Here is a 17,365-nt window from a genome sequence, read left to right as displayed (position 1 = left end):
CATTCAGCAACTGTACAATGCTAATTAATATTTGGGCTTTTGAAACCTAATCAGAGGTGCTTTGAAGCATAAGACAGTCATTTAATAGGCACTGCCTGAGGCATTGTTTGGCCATTGCACAGCTCCTATGCTGGCAGCTGCATTCAGTAGAACTGAAGGGCATTGTTACTGTTCCTGGAAGGTTTTTTACTTCCAGCCAGACTTTCACTCCCTGCCATTTCATTACCTTAGATTTCAGAAGGGAGGACTAGCATAAGAAAAAAATAAAATGCAACTGAAGGGACATCTCCAACCAATAGGTTGTTGGGGTTGAAAGGTCCCGTTCCTGAGAACTTAACAAGAGTCACTGTCAGTAATTTGCATCAGATGGATCAATGGATGTAAACCTCCAAAATGTATTTTGTATAGTTTAAGTTTTTACCTCTATCTTCAGTACATTTTATTTTATTGCTATGGCTAGTGGCTGATGCAGATAAAGATTCTTCTGATCTGATCAATGGTTATCGTATTACATCTTTGGGTTTGAAGAGGGTTATATAGCATAAATAAAATGGCCCAGGTCACCCAGGCACCATCCACACATGCAGTAACTTATGGGGTTGGCTAGATGTTATGCAGGTTCCATAGATGCAGCATTATGTGAACACTGAAGGATAACTGCATTCTGAACAGTCCAGGAAGCATGTGATGGTTTAGTTTGCTTAAAAATGCGGATTGAATGAAATCCTCAAGCATCCCTAGTGATTACCCATCTCTGATTTTTGCATCATCATATCAACCTGCAATCTGCCCATCTTGCATTCTTATGTTCAATAAAAGAACACAGCAAGTTCTCACAGGACTCTCTGACACATTTTGGCCATAGGGTGTGAACAAAGTGGTCTCTTATTACTGGGAGCACAGAGTGAAAGAAAGAAAGCATACTATTGCAGTAGCGTACCAGGATTACTAAAAAGGATGTAGAAAACCACTAATGGATGGGGAGATTGCAGCCTTGAATGTCCACTTTTCATATTAATAAAAAACAATGGCAGCACTATGTTTGTTAAGTACAGGCACCTTTCTTCTCCACCATACTTCATACTCTTTGGTATCCACATCAAAGTGTTCACTGACTTAGGTAGCAACACCTTAGACACTGGACAAAATGGGGTCATCTCCAAGAATTAAGTTGAGATAATTAATCATGTTTTCTATCTTGCAGCTATGCTTCCTCCTAGAATTGTTAAGAAAATCTCCTTATGCGCAGTTGCATTACAGTTACTGAACAAATCCATTTTGTTGGAATGGAAAGGGACAGTTTCTCTTCTGTATTTTAAGTAGGTCAATGCAAATGTATTGTAGGGAGAATTAAACTGTTACCCTCCCCTCCCCTTCCCAGTAGTGGTAACTTCAAATCATCCTGATTGAATTATGCTTCCCATGTCAATAGTAATGAAATTATACGGTCATTAACAGCTGATACTCTGGTGGTCCCAAGTTCTGTCTTCTGATATTTGAAGCCTGTGGCCTCAAGCGTGAGGCCCATGCAGAATATAGGGTTGCACAGCTAGAAATGCTGCAGAAAAATGTGTAAAATAATATAATCAATGCCTAATTATAATCTACTTTAGCAAATTAACCAATAATATATCTGAGCTGAACACTGAAAGCACATTGCAATATTAAAATAAAACATGATCAGAATTAACCAAAAGGAATGGATGTCAGGGACACTGAGAAAACTACATTTCCAAGGGTCCTTGGACCTGTTACTGTAGCAGTGACAGGTGCTGGAGGGGATGGGGCCATTTCTCCATTCTCACTTCCTGCATCCGGTGCAGCAGCAAAGTAAGATAGCTGGAAGACTGGGGGTGGAGGCTTGTGGGTGGGAAGAGTTCAATTCTTCACTGCGTCAGATTAAATTCTGAGCCAGAGAAGAATTCGGGAGAATGTAGTGCTCATCTTGTATTTGATGTATCACAATTTGCTTAACTCCATATTCTGAGTGAAGGAGTATAGATCTCAGCAAACATTGCTGAACAGGACAGTGAAAAGCCATCTGTAGCATTCCTGTAAAATATTAGTATTAATGAGATGCTAAGAAAGCAACATTATCTCATGAATTAGGCCCAAACTGATGTAATATTGAACACATTTTTTTATTTTACCCAAGACAATGCATTTGGATGTGCATCTGATGTACATCTATGGAACATTCACAAATCATGGGAAATGACCATGATGAATACAATTCAAGGATGCATTGTGTTTACCACTATGAATGATCACTTCAGCATCAGAATATCCTGTGTACATATAGAATCATAGAGTTGGAAGAGACCACAAGGGCCATCCAGTCCACCCCCCTGCCAAGCAGGAAACACCATCAAAGCATTCCTGACAGATGGCTGTCAAGCCTCTGCTTAAAGACCTCCAAAGAAGGAGACTCCACCACACTCCTTGGCAGCAAATTCCACTGTCAAACAGCTCTCACTGTCAGGAAGTTCTTCCTAATGTTTAGGTGGAATCTTCTTTCTTGTAGTTTGAATCCATTGTTCCGGGTCCGCTTCTCTGGGGCAGCAGAAAACAACCTTTCTCCCTCCTCTATATGACATCCTTTTATATATTTGAACATGGCTATCATATCACCTTCTCTTCTCCAGGCTAAACATACCCAGCTCCCTAAGCCGTTCCTCATAAGGCATTGTTTCCAGGCATTTGACCATTTTGGTTGCCCACCTCTGGACACGTTCCAGCTTGTTAGTATCCTTCTTGAACTGTGGTGCCCAGAACTGGACACAGTATTCCAGGTGAGGTCTGACCAGAGTGGAATACAGTGGTACTATTACTTTCCTTGATCTAGATGCTATACTCCTATTGATGCAGCCCAGAATTGCATTGGCTTTTTTAGCTGCTGCATCACACTGCTGACTCATGTCCAGTTTATGGTCTACCAAGACTCCTAGATCCTTTTCACATGTACTGTTCTCAAGCCAGGTGTCACCCATCCTGTATTTGTGCCTTTCATTTTTTTTGCCCAAGTGTAGTACTTTACATATAGTATCAATAGAGGGACACAAAGCTTGCACCTAAGACTAATTAGACAAATTAGCCTGTTAACCTAATGGAGACACTTTATTTAAACCACTTGCACAGGAAACTTGACGGAGAATAATTGAACAGGTTTTTTTTAGCATGAAATACTCACAGGTGTAAAATAAGGTTACACTGGGACTGGTACCAGGGGGAGGCTTTTTTTTTAATGATTACTGGAAACGGCAATATGATAGTTTGAGGAATTAAGTCAAGTGGGTTAACAGGGTGGAAGAATTTTCGGAAACAAGACTTTAATAGTACTCAGGTGTAAAAGTAAGCACTGTGCAATGTCTTCAATTACTAAAAACAAAATAAAAAATAAAAAATTCCTTCCAGTAGCACCTTAGAGACCAACTAAGTTTGTTCTTGGTATGAGCACACGAAAGCTCATACCAAGAACAAACTTAGTTTGTCTCTAAGGTGCCACTGGAAGGAATTTTTTAAATTTTTATTTTGTTTTGACTATGGCAGACCAACATGGCTACCTACCTGTAACTTCAATTACTAAGTCCATTCTAGAGTCACAAAAATAAATTCAGTTTATATTCATATAGTCCTAACTTTTCTGATACAACAGTGAAGGATAGCATGGCAATCTACCTCAGTTTAGGAACTATTTCTAAGAACTGAGCTGTACAAAGATAAGAAAACTACTGCCATAATTATAAATCCAAATAGATTACGCAGAATTGTAAAGAGGGAGTTTAATCATTAAAATGTGAAGTACTTCCTGAATACAGACCAAAAGAGGTCTTGTTCTATATTACCACAGTGAGTTGAGTGCACGTTTGCAAAGATTTATGAATGCCGACTCATTTTGGAAGTCAAACCTTTGCCAGCTTTAATCAAGAACGTGACAAAACTAAGTAGCATTGCACTAGCACAATTCATTTCCACCCATTTCACTTTTGCAAACAGTTTTTATAAAACTCTCTTTTCAAGGAAAAGTGTGTATTTCCCTGCTTTTTCCTTACTGCATACGTGGCTACTCTGATCACAAAGCTTAACATTATCTACAGTGCAGTACAACAGAAAAGGGCAGAATTAATGACCTGTGAAATAGGTACAGTCAGTGCTGGTTAATCTATGCCTGGCTTAGCCTGAAGCTTTGAGATATAACAGAGGCCAGCTGAAAGTTGCTGAACACTCCTAAGTGTTAGGGAAGCAAAATATAGTCAAAGAGTATATTTCTATTTTAAGAACAGTTTGTCAATACAAATTTTCCTTGCTTACCCAGTGCATCATTTTAATAAGAAATGCACCATTCCTGCAGAAATGCGGATAATAGTTTTTTTTCACATTATATTCATGGAAGAGTCATTAATGGAAGAGTCATTCCTGGTTTCTGTGTACTATTCACCTTCACCCACCGCAGTCTTATAACTTTGTGGAAAAGCTTGCATTTCAAGTCACTTATACAGTGGTACCTTGGTTCTCAAACTTAATCCATTTCGGGAGTCTGTTCGACTATTGAAACCATTCGAAAACCAAGGCGCGGCTTCCGATTAGCTGCAGCAGCTTCCTGCACTCAAGCGGAAGCCGCGTTGGATGTTCGGCTTCTGAAAAACGTTTGCAAACCAGAACACTTCTGGGTTTGCGGCGTTCAGGAGCCAAAACGTATGAGTACCAAAGCATTCAAGAACCAAGGTACGACTGCAGTTTAACATCATTTACAGTTATCCTAAGGAGGGACCATATCTCAGTGGGAGGGCACCTGTCTTGCATGCACAGGATCTCAGGTTCAATACTTAGTATTCCCAGTTGTTGTTGTTGTTCATAAGAAAATATTAAGTAGCAGGTGATGGTGGGGCGAGGGGACTTGTCAGAGCCTGGAAAGCCTCTGTTAGTCCGTGCAACAGACCACATAGTAAGTTAGATCCTCATATGCACTATACATTTAAAGGAGTATCATACCACTTTAAACAGTCGTGGCTTATCCCAAAGAATTCTGGGAACGGCAGTTTGTTAAAGGTGCTGAGAAGAGTTAGGATATCCCTGCTCCCCTCAGAGAGTTACAATTTCCAGTGTGGCTTTAACAATCAACCCCTTTTCCCATAGAACGTCAAGAATTGTAGCTCTGTGAAGGGAATAGGGGGTCTCCTAACAGCATTTACAACATTCACATATAGGAACCCCTGGCAAGCCTCCAGGGAACCTCTGGGTTCTCCAAAACACAGTGTGAACAACAACAACAACAACCCAGCCAACTGCTCTGTTTTATTTTTGTAGCAAAGGAGAAGAGTCCCATAGCACTAAAAGACATTTAAGTATGAACAGTTCGTTCACAATTTGATTAGTTTTTGCCAAACAATTCAGTATTATGGATGTACAATGGCCTTGCCACTGGAAGATTTCTAGGGAAAGATTAGTTATTCTGGTAATAAACTTAGATGCTGCTTGCCATTCTCTAAATGGGTTTTTATAAAATTTATTGTTATTATCTTAGTCTTATAGATAAGTAAAAACAGGCACACTTCCTCCATTGACTTTACTAAGGTTACAGAAGCATACAGTGGCAGAACAAGCCAATTCATGTGTACTGAAAAGCAAGTCCCCTACCTCCAGGTAAGTGGATATATGATAGCATACTAAATTACCTGGCCAAGCTAAGATGCATGCTATCAGTAATTTTAAAAAGGTTGCAAGTCCTGACTTTACTGGACTTCTCTGTTCTTATTTGACAAGTGCATCTCAAAACACTTTTCTGCTTTCCACAACAGCCATTTGCAACACTTTGCGTCATTGAATAAAATCCCAGTGTGAAATGATTATGTTATGAGATTGAGTGTATTTAATGAAATGGACAAAAATATACAAATATACAAAAGTATATGCTGTATTCTTCCTTAAGGTGACACAAAACTGTTACTTTTTATCCTAAGTATCTCAGTTACTTTTCTAAAAGCCCTGGTATCTCTAAAGCATTTTGTCCACAAATGTAGGATTTCTAAAGGCTTCATTGGTGCTCTGAAGCTAAAAAAAAAAGCTGTCAGACAACAATTCCCCACCCATCGCAGTTGTTAAGGTACTTTTAGATATCCGACTCATTATTTTTAACCACTCTACAGAAAGTCACTGCCCTTTATGAGCATAAGGAACCACAGATAAGAAACTTTGCAGTGATGGAGTACTATGGGAGAAATTCAACAATGTGCCACGTCAGTCATTCTGCCAGGGCAAGAATTTCAGCTTGCCAGATGGAACAGTCACCCCTCTTCTCCCCACACGGTTCTGGGAGTTCTCCCCACCACCTGCTGAGACAATTTAATGGTGTGGGGCATGGGGGGGGAGGGAGGGAAGCCCACTTCACAAGCGGAAGTCCTTGCACGAGCTTCTGCCCATGGGACTCATCACAGTAGTTGAATCCAATGTTGTTACAAATGAAAGTGAATAGGGAGGTGATGAGTCTCCAGCTTGCCTGGACTCAATGTAGAAGCTTGTGTGTGTGTGTGTGTGTGTGTGTGTGTGTGGACTAGTTTTGGTCAGCCATTCTTATTATGACTTCATGTTTGTGCCTGAGCTGAATCAGATTGCCATTAATCTCTGTGTGGTCTTCCATGAGTACATTCATGATAGCCATTTACCACAGGACTTGACACAATTCTAGCTTGAGAAGTGTCCTTCCTTCATGTTAATTGCCACCAAGCAACAAGCAGAAATTCCTGGCCACCCTGATATCAGTGTTAAGTTGCCAGTGTGGTCACTGCCCCTGGGAAGGATATTGCATTTCCATTTCCTGGATAAAAGTCAATGTAAGAACATCCCTGGAATCTGTTCTGTGCCACGCCTATGAGGTTTTAGACTTGAAGGCAACCAAGAATTTCTTTCTGGAGTGACTTTCCACTGGTATGAGTACATTAAAAAAAAAAAAAACTTTTTACCACCATGAGGATTATCCAAAATAGAAACATAGGGTGTATATATCTACGAATAATAAAACATATAATGGTATAATCCAGTCAAAAAACCTGGCTAAGCACTAGAGTTTCACTAGTTTCAATCAGAGTTAAGCATGTGCTTAGCTTTGTTCCACTGAAATCAGCATGCAAGGCTATGCATCTTTACTCAGAAGCAAACCCATTTATGTTCAGTGGGGCTGATTCCCAGGTCAGTGTGCAATGGACTGAGGAATTAAAGGGATTCGTTTTTAAAAGTTAAATGTGAAAACTTACATTTGGCTTAGAGGAACTAGAAAAGTAGTGTTTTCTAGCTTCTAAAAGCTATGTAAGAGTTTTCCTATTTAACTTTTCAACCATGATTTATTTATACCCTTTATACCTTTATAAATAAATAAAAAAGAAACATCTAGAACCATGTCTGGGAAACTTCCCAGCACTCAGAATTTACCACTGCAGCTGAGGCTATGCATTTCAAGCTGCTTTCTTATGCTGCTGTACACACCAGAGGGGGAGGCAATGCCTCCACCCAATGTGTATTCTCAAAAAGCCACAGGGTACAGATGGATTGTGACCAACATTTATGTGTGCACTGCTTCCAACACTAGAGGCAGAGGAGTGCACTGGAGTGAGAGCAAATGGTAATGTGTACAGAGTCTGACCCTCCTGCAACATACAGATGCTAGAACTGCCCAGTCCTAAGAAAACTGGACCCACCCCACTCATAAAATGGCCTAGCGATCTCCCTGGTTCAAATTGTTTGCAGCCTGCTTTGTGGCCTCTGAAGCTAGGGTACAATGCTATACACACAGGGACACTAACACGTAAACAGATACTGTCACTGGAATTTCCAGTATCGAAATACACTGCTGGCACTACATGAAACATGAGAGATTAGCAGTAACACAGGACTTAAGAGTTAAGAACTCACTCAACTAGTTATAATCCCCAAATTCTTCTCCACCATTTTTAGCATAAGAAGAAGTTATACATTAATACAAAATACATTAATACAAAATGCATGGTACATAATTTCTGCTTCTTTTCCATTGCATTCGCTAGGAAATGGCATACAGACTTCGCGCTTCAACTTTATTTTTTTGTTTATAAAGCCCCCCACCCACCCAAGCCCCCTGCAAAGAATACTGTCGAGCACTGTGACAAATGGAATTAGTTAACAAGGAAAAAGGGCAAATTGTCAGGTGCAGCAGCTTTTCCGTCAAAAGCAGGAAACGGAATGCAGCCAGTTTTGCTCTTTATGTTTTCAAGGCAAAGATTCCCTTGTGGCACTAAAAACAACTCTTCAAAATATAAACTAGAATATCAGGAATAATAAAATTGGTCTCTCTCTACAGTCAGCTACCCCAAAAAAGTTTTTTTTTTACAGAAAGAATTTCAGAAAGTCAACAGCACAAGCGGAAAGCAGGAAATATATTTTACACCATAGTAAAAAATGCAAGCTGTAAATTACTAAACAGAAGACCTGACATTTTACAAATTGTAATAAAGAAACCCACAGCCTGTATTAAATCCTCACAATAAAATTCTTTTTTTGGCAGAGAAGCAGGTACGCCCAAACCCCTTCATACTTACATTAAAAGGAATCTCTTAAATATTCCCATAAAATCCCTTTCCCCAGAGCAGAAGATATAATCCTGCCATTAGTTTCATGCAAGAGTCTCATTGCTTTAAATGCATAGCAAACTGAGCATAGGATTACAGTTCAAATGAGGATCAGAAAATGATGCAAACACATTCGATAATAAAGCACTTATTAATCAAGAGGTCATTTTGTACCTACTTATATCTTAACAATCCTGTCTTGGATCACTGTTACTGGGCAGTGGGAAGTAAACTTATAAAGCACAGAACAAAGCAGCCCATGACAAAAGTCCATTGCTAAGTAAGAGAACATATGGGGAGCCTAAAAACCAAGCAAGTTTCACAGAACTAAAAATCTGTTTTCTGTTCATAATTACACATTGCAGAGTGACATAGAGAAAGAGCCAAGGCCAGAATGGAAGCACTAGGCTGCAACTATGATGGCCTGCTAATAACAATAAAACATTTAAATAAAGAAAAAAAAACCCACTTGACTTTAGGTTTGTTGCTGCAGAATTTCTTTCCACTACTCACTTGAATTTTGCAAGTGAAACAGATCCAGCATATTGGTTAGGGAAAAAATAAATCTAGCAGGAATGAAACACCACTTTTAAACCGTTGTGTCAGGATCTTGAAATAAGAAGAGATCTGAAACATGCCACAGCAAGTAAAGTTGTATAATGCCAGCTCACCGAGGCATGCATTCCAAGCCACTCATAAAGGGCAAACAAGCAGCGTTACCTATAAGCATGCCTGCGTATAACATTTAGATCAGAGGAAAGTGAGCATGTATAGTTAAAAGCAAGAAGGAGCTCCAATCAAGCTTGCTACTTACCCAGCAGTATGAACCATGATCTTCTCACCCACCCTCCCTAACAATTCCAGTACACTAAAAGTCCTTTTATTGTCTGGAGGAAATACAAACAAAGTCCCAGAGGAGGCAAGAAGAAAAGCTCCAGAGCAAGGAATTGTGAGAGACTGAATTTAAACCCCTATCCAAGATGCTGTGTACTCTGCGTCTATCTTTAACTTGTAAATGATTTGGTTTCACATTCCACTGAAGTCCTGCTGGCAGATGCTTTTGCAAAGCTTACCAATCACAAGCACTCAGATATACTCCCTTTCTCTCCTCTCCCCCACTTCTTGTCACTCCTCCCCCCTCATTTCTCTCCTTTGGAGAGCCCCACACAGCTGCTTCTTCTTTTTTTTTACCTGTCTCTGCAAGATGAAAGGAGAGGCTTTCATTGATCCTTGCTCTGTGGGCAGAGATGGAAATCAAAGTTCTCTTGCTATCATGTCTCCCCATTCAGACACCCGCACAGTTTTGCAGCCAGGAATAAACTAGCTTCCAAACTTGGCTGCCCAGGAAAGGAATGTTCTGCAAGTGACATTCCTCAGAGCCTGCAGCAAGAGGGCACAGGAGTTATTCTGCCTCTGAACAACATGCATAATTTTGTAGATTTACATCATTGAATATTAAAAGAATAACATCCATCATGTTCCACAACTACACTGGCAAGATCATGTTTACATCCTGATCCCAAACATCTTTATTTCCATGTTCAATATTTTTCAATGAAACAAATTTCTGATGTGGCATGCTTGGGATCACAGTCTTAACAAAGTTAAAAACTGCTTTGTGAAATTAAACTAAGATCTATCTAATTCAGTATTCTACTTCCAGAAGTGCCAACCAGATGTCACTGTGAGAGGCTCGGAAGCAGGGCTTCCCTGTAATTTTCTAACCAACATAGGTAATCAGAATTATATTGCTAACATTTTAGCAGTGCTGCCATCCAGTTATAGAAAATTGAGCTGATTAATGGCAACCATTTAAATTAAGTAGTTAACGGCCACCTGCAAATTTATACAGATTTCAAAGCTGAATTAAAAAGTTTTGCTGTTTTATTTGATTTTTTTAAAATGCGTGTACACGTGACAGCAGGCATTAAAATTGAGAAGTGACATTAAATTTGTCTGTGTGAAAAAGCAGGAAACGGCTCTTCTAAAACAGTACCTGCGGTTTTCATAGGCACTTGTATTAAAATAGTTAAGAGTTTATTTTTTTAAACCCACTTTATTATTAAGAATGTAAAAGAGCACTGGTAAATCAGACCAAAGGTTCATCTGGTCCACAGCATCCTGCTCTCACAGCAGGCAAGCAGATGCCTATGGGAAGCCCACAAGCAGCAACTCTCTCCCCACTTGTACTTCCCAAGCAACTTGTATTCAGAGGCAAAGTGCTTCTGATGGCGATGTGCCATGGAGATCTAGTGTTCAAGAAACACATGCTCAAAGTTTCCTTGGACACACAGAAGTAGTTGTGCATTTCTTTGGATCCCAGCGGATGCCTCAACTCATGCAGGCTCTTCTGAACGTACAAGGAAGCACTTGACATGCATTGAATTTAAGAGGCATCTAGCAGAAGCACATTCGACAAAGTAAGAGCCTCAAAGATTTTGAAAAAGAGCGCAACAGCACTCTCCTCACCGGTGATTCACAGCAATTGATATTCAGAGACATGCCGCCTCTGACAGTGGAGGGAGAATATAGCTGTTGTGGCTTGTAGCCACTGTTAGTCTTATCCTTTGGTAATTTGTGATAAACTATAGATCTGTATTTCCTTTTCATTGGGATGGTTTTCGTTGCTGCCTCCTGTATAATGTTACGAGCCTCCATCCATAGGTCTTCAGGCACTCTGTCCACCAAATCTAAATCCTTAAACCTGTTCCTCACTTCCACTGTGTATTCATAAGGGATTTGATTTAGATTGTATCTTACTGGCCCAGTGGTTTTTCCTGCTTTCTTCAGTTTAAGCTGGAATTTTGCTATAAGAAGCTTATGGTCTGCGCCACAGTCAGCTCCAGGTCTTGTTTTTGCTGACTGTATAGAGCTTCTCCATCTTTGGCTGAAATCTGATTTTGATGCTGCCCATCTGCTGATGTCCATGTGTAGAGCAGAGACATCACCTTGCCGACAAAGGTCCGTATAGTTAAAGCTACGGTTTTCCCAGTAGTAATGTAGGGAAGTGAGAGCTGGACCATAAAGAAGGCTGATCGCCAAAGAATTGATGCTTTTGAATTATGGTGCTGGAGGAGACTCTTGAGAGTCCCATGGACTGCAAAAAGATCAAACCTATCCATCCTTAAAGAAATCAGTCCTGAGTGCTCACTGGAAGGACAGATCCTGAAGTTGAGGCTCCTGTACTTTGGCCACCTCATGAGAAGAGAAGACTCCCTAGAAAAGACCCTGATGTTGGGAAAGATGGAAGGCACAAGGAGAAGGGGACGACAGAGGATGAGATGGTTGGACAGTGTTCCCGAAGCGACTAGCATGAGTTCGGCCAAACTGAGGGAGGCAGTGAAAGATAGGGGTGCCTGGCGTGCTCTGGTCCATGGGGTCACGAAGAGTCGGACACGACTGAACGACTGAACAACAACAACAAATAGTATACTGGCATTATGAATTGGCAGTTTTATTTTCAATCACTGTCTTAATGATTCCTAACATGGAATTTGCCTTTTACAAAGCAGCTGCATATTGAGTCGACATTTTCATTGAGCTATCTACTAACAACCTCAATCTCACTTTTCTGGTCAGTAACCACTAGTTCAGACCCATTTAGTGCATATGTGAATTATACAAAGAATATATAGGATTCTTTGTCCCAATGTGCACCACTTTACATTTGCTTGTCCTACTGAATCACAGTTACCATTTTAATGCCCATTCACATAGCTTGGAGAGACCCTATTGAATCCCATTTTTGTTTTACCACCCTGAACAATTAGGTGATTAATTTGGGCTCCATTTTAATAAATCAGAAAGGTTTTTAATTAACTTATCTAACTAATTAAATGGAATGCATGTTGCAGTGCTGATTTTTATTTTTATTTAATAATTAATATACCCATTTGTAGATCTATCCATCATGAATTTGTCTGTTTCTTCTTGAAGCCATCTAAAGCCATTTACCAAAAGAACACAGAATTCACCTTTGGGCAACTCACGCAGCTGAAAGAGCTTACGTTTTACAGTTATCTGGTTTTCTCCTAGAATTTAAAAATATATTAACGAGTTTTAGAAAACAGACTGGAGCAGAAACATCAGGGAAGGATGCCAAGGTTTTCCAGGAAAGAAGTAGCTGAAATCTGATATGCCTGCCAGATCTAATATTAGTTAATGGCCAAGTCCATCTTAAACCTAGAACCACTGATTAAATAACAATGCAGAATGGGATCACAGACAAGCATTATCCAGGGAGGTTTCATAATGCTGTCAGATCAATAGAGGAAGAAAGAGGCAAAATAGGAGACCGGATCTAATTATCAATGTTGTTGATCCTCTTCCACATGGGTAGGCAAACTAAGGCCCATGGGCCGGATCTGGCCCAATCACCTTCTCAATCCGGCCCGTGGACAATCGGCGTGTTTTTACATGAGTAGAACGTGTCCTTTTATTTAAAATGCATCTCTGGGTTATTTGTGAAGCATAGGAATTCGTTCATCCCCCCCCCCCAAAAAAAATAGCCTGGCGCCCCACAAGGTCTGAGGGACAGTGGACCAGCCCCCTGCTGCAAAGGTTTGCTGACCCCTGCTCTTCCATATCTAGTTCTGGCAGGGAATTCAATCTTGAAACGAGCGGGTGTGTGAGAGCAGGGCTGGCTAAACTGCTACCCACTTGTTGTTGTTCAGTCGTTCAGTCGTGTCCGACTCTTCGTGACCCCATGGACCAGAGCACGCCAGGCACGCCTATCCTTCACTGCCTCTCGCAGTTTGGCCAAACTCATGTTAGTAGCTTCGAGAACACTGTCCAACCATCTCATCCTCTGCCGTCCCCTTCTCCTTGTGCCCTCCATCTTTCCCAACATCAGGGTCTTTTCCACCCACTGGTCACTGCCAAAATCACCCCACCAGGGTAGAACTTTCCCAGAAGACTGAAGTTTTGCACAAAACCATAATTTGGCTTAATGTTATCTGCAACACACACACACACACACACACTCTCTCTCTCTCTCTCTCTCTCACACACACACACACACACATTATCAGGCTGCTCATTTTCCCCTCTAACTGTTAGAGTCTATCAGCAGTTAAAAAAAAGCAGTTGAATGACAAGGATAAAAATGTTAAATGTGTGCTTGAAGAAATACATGACTAAAGTGGAGGAGCCTAAAATCACTGTCCGGAATCTAAAATTACCTAGCTGCACCCAGGCCCTTCATTCAAAGCCTACCCACTTGAGATCACTACAGGTCAGCTGATGGGGTCATTTAATCCTTAAAGTCAGCTGATCACTTGATCATTCCTGTCTGTGTCACAGAGGCTTAGGCTGCAATCTATACATGCTTTGGAGTAGAACCTACTGAACACCGTGGAACTTACTTCTGAAGCAAACATGTGTAGGATCAGAGTATGTATGGTTCTGTACATATTAAATGTCTTAAAATGCAGCTTGGTTGTTCTTTTTCTCCATTTGCTTCGAAGCTATTTGGGGGGAAAATCCATCAAAATGCAGCATTTCATAAGAAGTGACAAGATACATATGGATTGTGGCCAATGTGTGTACACTAGTGGTTCAAATGTGCTGGACACAGAGTGAGTGGGAATGTGCACACAGCCAAGAAGTATGTTGCCATACTAACAATTGTTCTAAGGCCAACTCAACTCTCTAATTTCCCCTTTCTAAATATCCATCTTGCAGTTTTAATTTTGCAAAGATCAAATGCACATTCAAATATGGATTTTCTTACTGCACACATTTCAGTAAGTGGGTGAGGAACAAGCACCAAGACAGAAAGTAAAGCATATGAATTATTGAGCCATTTCAAATGAAGCCTGGAAAAATATCAATTTACAGTCACGCCAATTTATACAGGATAGCATGGCAAAACATTTGTATTATATGGAGGTTCAAGTCTTGCCAGTGCTACAAAATAAAGCCTTTGTCGACAGTTGTTGTTAACAACGTTTGAAACTAAAGCAATACTACGTACACGGGTCAGCTACGCATGTACACAGGAACAAATTGTGTTCTGAACCAGCTTGGCTGCAGACAAGGCTAATGGCATTTCTTACTGCTCAGCTGTACAGAAAAGGCTTTGAAACATTTTGAACATCAGCGCTAAGGGATTAAGTGCCTGGCCACTAAAAACACCAACATACACATAGTACTTCATACTAACAAGGAAAACAGCTCAATATTTTGCAACTGAATCTATAATGGAGAGGGACCATACTTTATAAGTAACTAATAAATGTCACCAATTTGTTGCTAATTCTACTTCTTCACAGAGTCCTTGTTATTCAACAGAGATTCTGGCTCTTCTGGCAAAAGTCATTTCTCTTAACAAGGCCTGAAGAGAAGCTACCTAACGATTTCAAGATTTGTATATTGGCGGGGAAGGAAACACTTCTCTTCTGAACTAATAACTATTCTCTCATGTGTCGTTTCTCATTTCTGCAAATGTGTAAAACTTGCACTTCTCCATAAACGATTGTGTGAGATACGGCTTGATGCAAAACAACAACAACAAAGTATATCCACAACTATTTCCCCTTGAAGTCTCATACATACTAAACTTGTAATTTAGAAACTGCCACAATTTATTTGTGTTCCATTCGCTGGATGGGCTTGCCATGATATGCAATTGTTAAAGGCCACAAGTAGATGATAACAAAACCTTCCCTTTCTCTCTGTCCCTCCATTTTTCTTTTTTTTTCTTTCTATCTTCATAGACATCAAACTTTCACAGGGGACCTGTCTTATTATGCAGCATCTAGGAATAATAATAATTTCCAGAAGAGATTTAACCAACATTGCCTTCAGTGATTACTGCATTCAAACAGAACTTCAAAAATGTAATTTTCAATGAATTAAAAAAACGAAAATCTCCAACCACCATAAATAAGGAATAAGGAATAAGCACTTTGCAGGGCTACATTAATTTGTTTATTTATTCCTGGTTGTGTAGCTTGTTTTTCAGCCTACTGTTATGGAAGCTTGCAAAACAAAATCACGCCATAAATTATAGCATAATATAGTCATTAAAACCAATAACCTTGAAACCACACACACAAAAATGAGTAAAGCTCAGTGAACAGTCTGAAAGCACATGACAGAGTTCAACTGTGGGTCTTGCATGCTACAATAGATGGAAGACCATTTGGAAATCATATGTCAGCCACTCTGAGCTCCTCAGAGGAAAAAGCAGTTTATAGTGTAATTAAAAAAGAAAAAAGAAATCACAACATTCTACTTTTAAGTGAGCCAAACAGCCCCAAGGGACTGAAAAACAAGACAGGGGTTTTGCTAATTTTCTCAAGGTCTCATAGAATAGTAGATCTCTGTAGGGAAGGAACATGCACCCACAAATTAACAAGGATGGAATAGTATGGAACACACAGCATTCCAACTAATGGCTGATCTTCACAATAGCCGAGTTGAATAAATAAAAAGCACACATTCTTTCACACACTTGCAGATATGTAAAGGCAGCTTGTACCTGTGTTCATCTTAACATGTGAACAAGCTTACAGGCACAAAGTTTTTTGGAGATAGAGCAATGTGATTCATGGGGACTCAATTTAGACAGACAAGTATGTCCGAATGAATGGCAATTTACACATTGCTGAAAAAAAGAATTGCATCACCCAGAAGGAGAACAGACAAAACAGCAACTGCATAAAATTTGCATATGTTAATTTATGCAGACAGATGCAAAAAATTTTTTTGGGGGGGAAATACTCTATTGTAATTTGAAATACAAGACAGCTCATCATAGTTGGGAAGACTAACCAGGTGACCTGGTTAGGTGCTAACTGCTGAGGAGCAACTTCATGGCCCCTGATCTCCCTTCTTTATTTCTAAGCCAAACCTGAATTGGGCAATCCTTCAAACAGTGGATTTTCCTCCTTAAAATAAGACACATGGCCATTCTACATGAACTGTGGTGGGTTCTCTCCTCTATCCTTTCTAACATCTTGCATGCTCTCTCTTGATGCAGGGCTGTTTATTGGGTTAAGCACAATTTATATGCATTGGATTCGATTTACCCCCTTGAATGGCATGATCCTTTGACTGAATTCTGAATTGGGGTCCCATACTACATCTAATTCTTGAAATTAGTGGTGTCTAGGCACGTATTTTAAGTCAGGGTTGAAGAAATGAGCAATTGGGGAGGTGGGAAATAGATTTCTCCCTCCTCCTGTTTGTTTTATATATTCCACCAGACCAGGCATAGGCAACCTTCGGCTCTCCAGATGTTTTGGCCTACAACTCCCATGATCCCTAGCTAACAGGACCAGTGGTCAGGGATGATGGGAATTGTAGTCCGAAACATCTGGAGAGCCGAAGGTTGCTGACCCCTGCACCAGACCTAAGTATGAGGAAACTAGTCTTAGCTGCTATTTAGTCTAGAACAACTGAGTTATTAAGTAGTGGGTGGACATAGCAGACGACACAGTGATTTTCAAGCAGCTCTCTTTTTTCTCAGGCTGGAACAGAACTGGACTGAAGGGCTCACCCAGCCTGCTTATAAAGTACTCAGTAACATGCAACAGTAACAACTCTCTCTAGCTACCCAATCCGTGAACGGCACTCTCAATCCTTCATTTGCATGTTGTGGACCTGAGTGAGAACTGCAGCCACAGTGGGCAGAGTGAAACAATATACACAACACCCCTAGTGGCTTAGGGTGAGAACTTCAATACATAACATGAGTCATAAGAACTAAAGAACCAAATGAAAGAGGATAACATCTAAGCATGCTGCACTAGCATTTTTATATC

At 40.3% G+C, this 17,365-nt stretch overlaps 1 protein-coding gene across 34 annotated transcripts in view; it reads right to left on the bottom strand.

The window, feature by feature from the left end:
• Positions 1 to 17,365, bottom strand: part of DTNA (dystrobrevin alpha) — a 208,643-nt gene that overhangs the window by 153,545 nt on the left and 37,733 nt on the right. For 2 of the 34 annotated variants that reach the window (XM_033155150.1, XM_033155146.1), the window contains exon 1: positions 9,412 to 9,614. The exons of 30 other annotated variants lie outside the window; for them this stretch is intronic. Coding sequence is in view for 1 of the 4 variants with exons in the window: in XM_033155146.1 (XP_033011037.1) it covers positions 9,412 to 9,428 (17 nt within the window). In the remaining 3 variants the exon portion in view is untranslated. Of the gene's footprint in view, positions 1 to 9,110; positions 9,323 to 9,411; positions 9,615 to 9,788; positions 9,921 to 17,365 lie in introns of those variants that run through there. 2 more of the 34 variants (XM_033155148.1, XM_033155152.1) reach the window with 2 other exon arrangements.

The sequence above is a fragment of the Lacerta agilis genome, chromosome 7 (assembly GCF_009819535.1).
Source record: "Lacerta agilis isolate rLacAgi1 chromosome 7, rLacAgi1.pri, whole genome shotgun sequence".
Lineage (NCBI taxonomy): Eukaryota > Metazoa > Chordata > Lepidosauria > Squamata > Lacertidae > Lacerta > Lacerta agilis.
The sequence above is the reverse complement of the archived record's forward strand: the minus strand, read 5'-3'. Positions and strand labels throughout refer to the sequence as shown.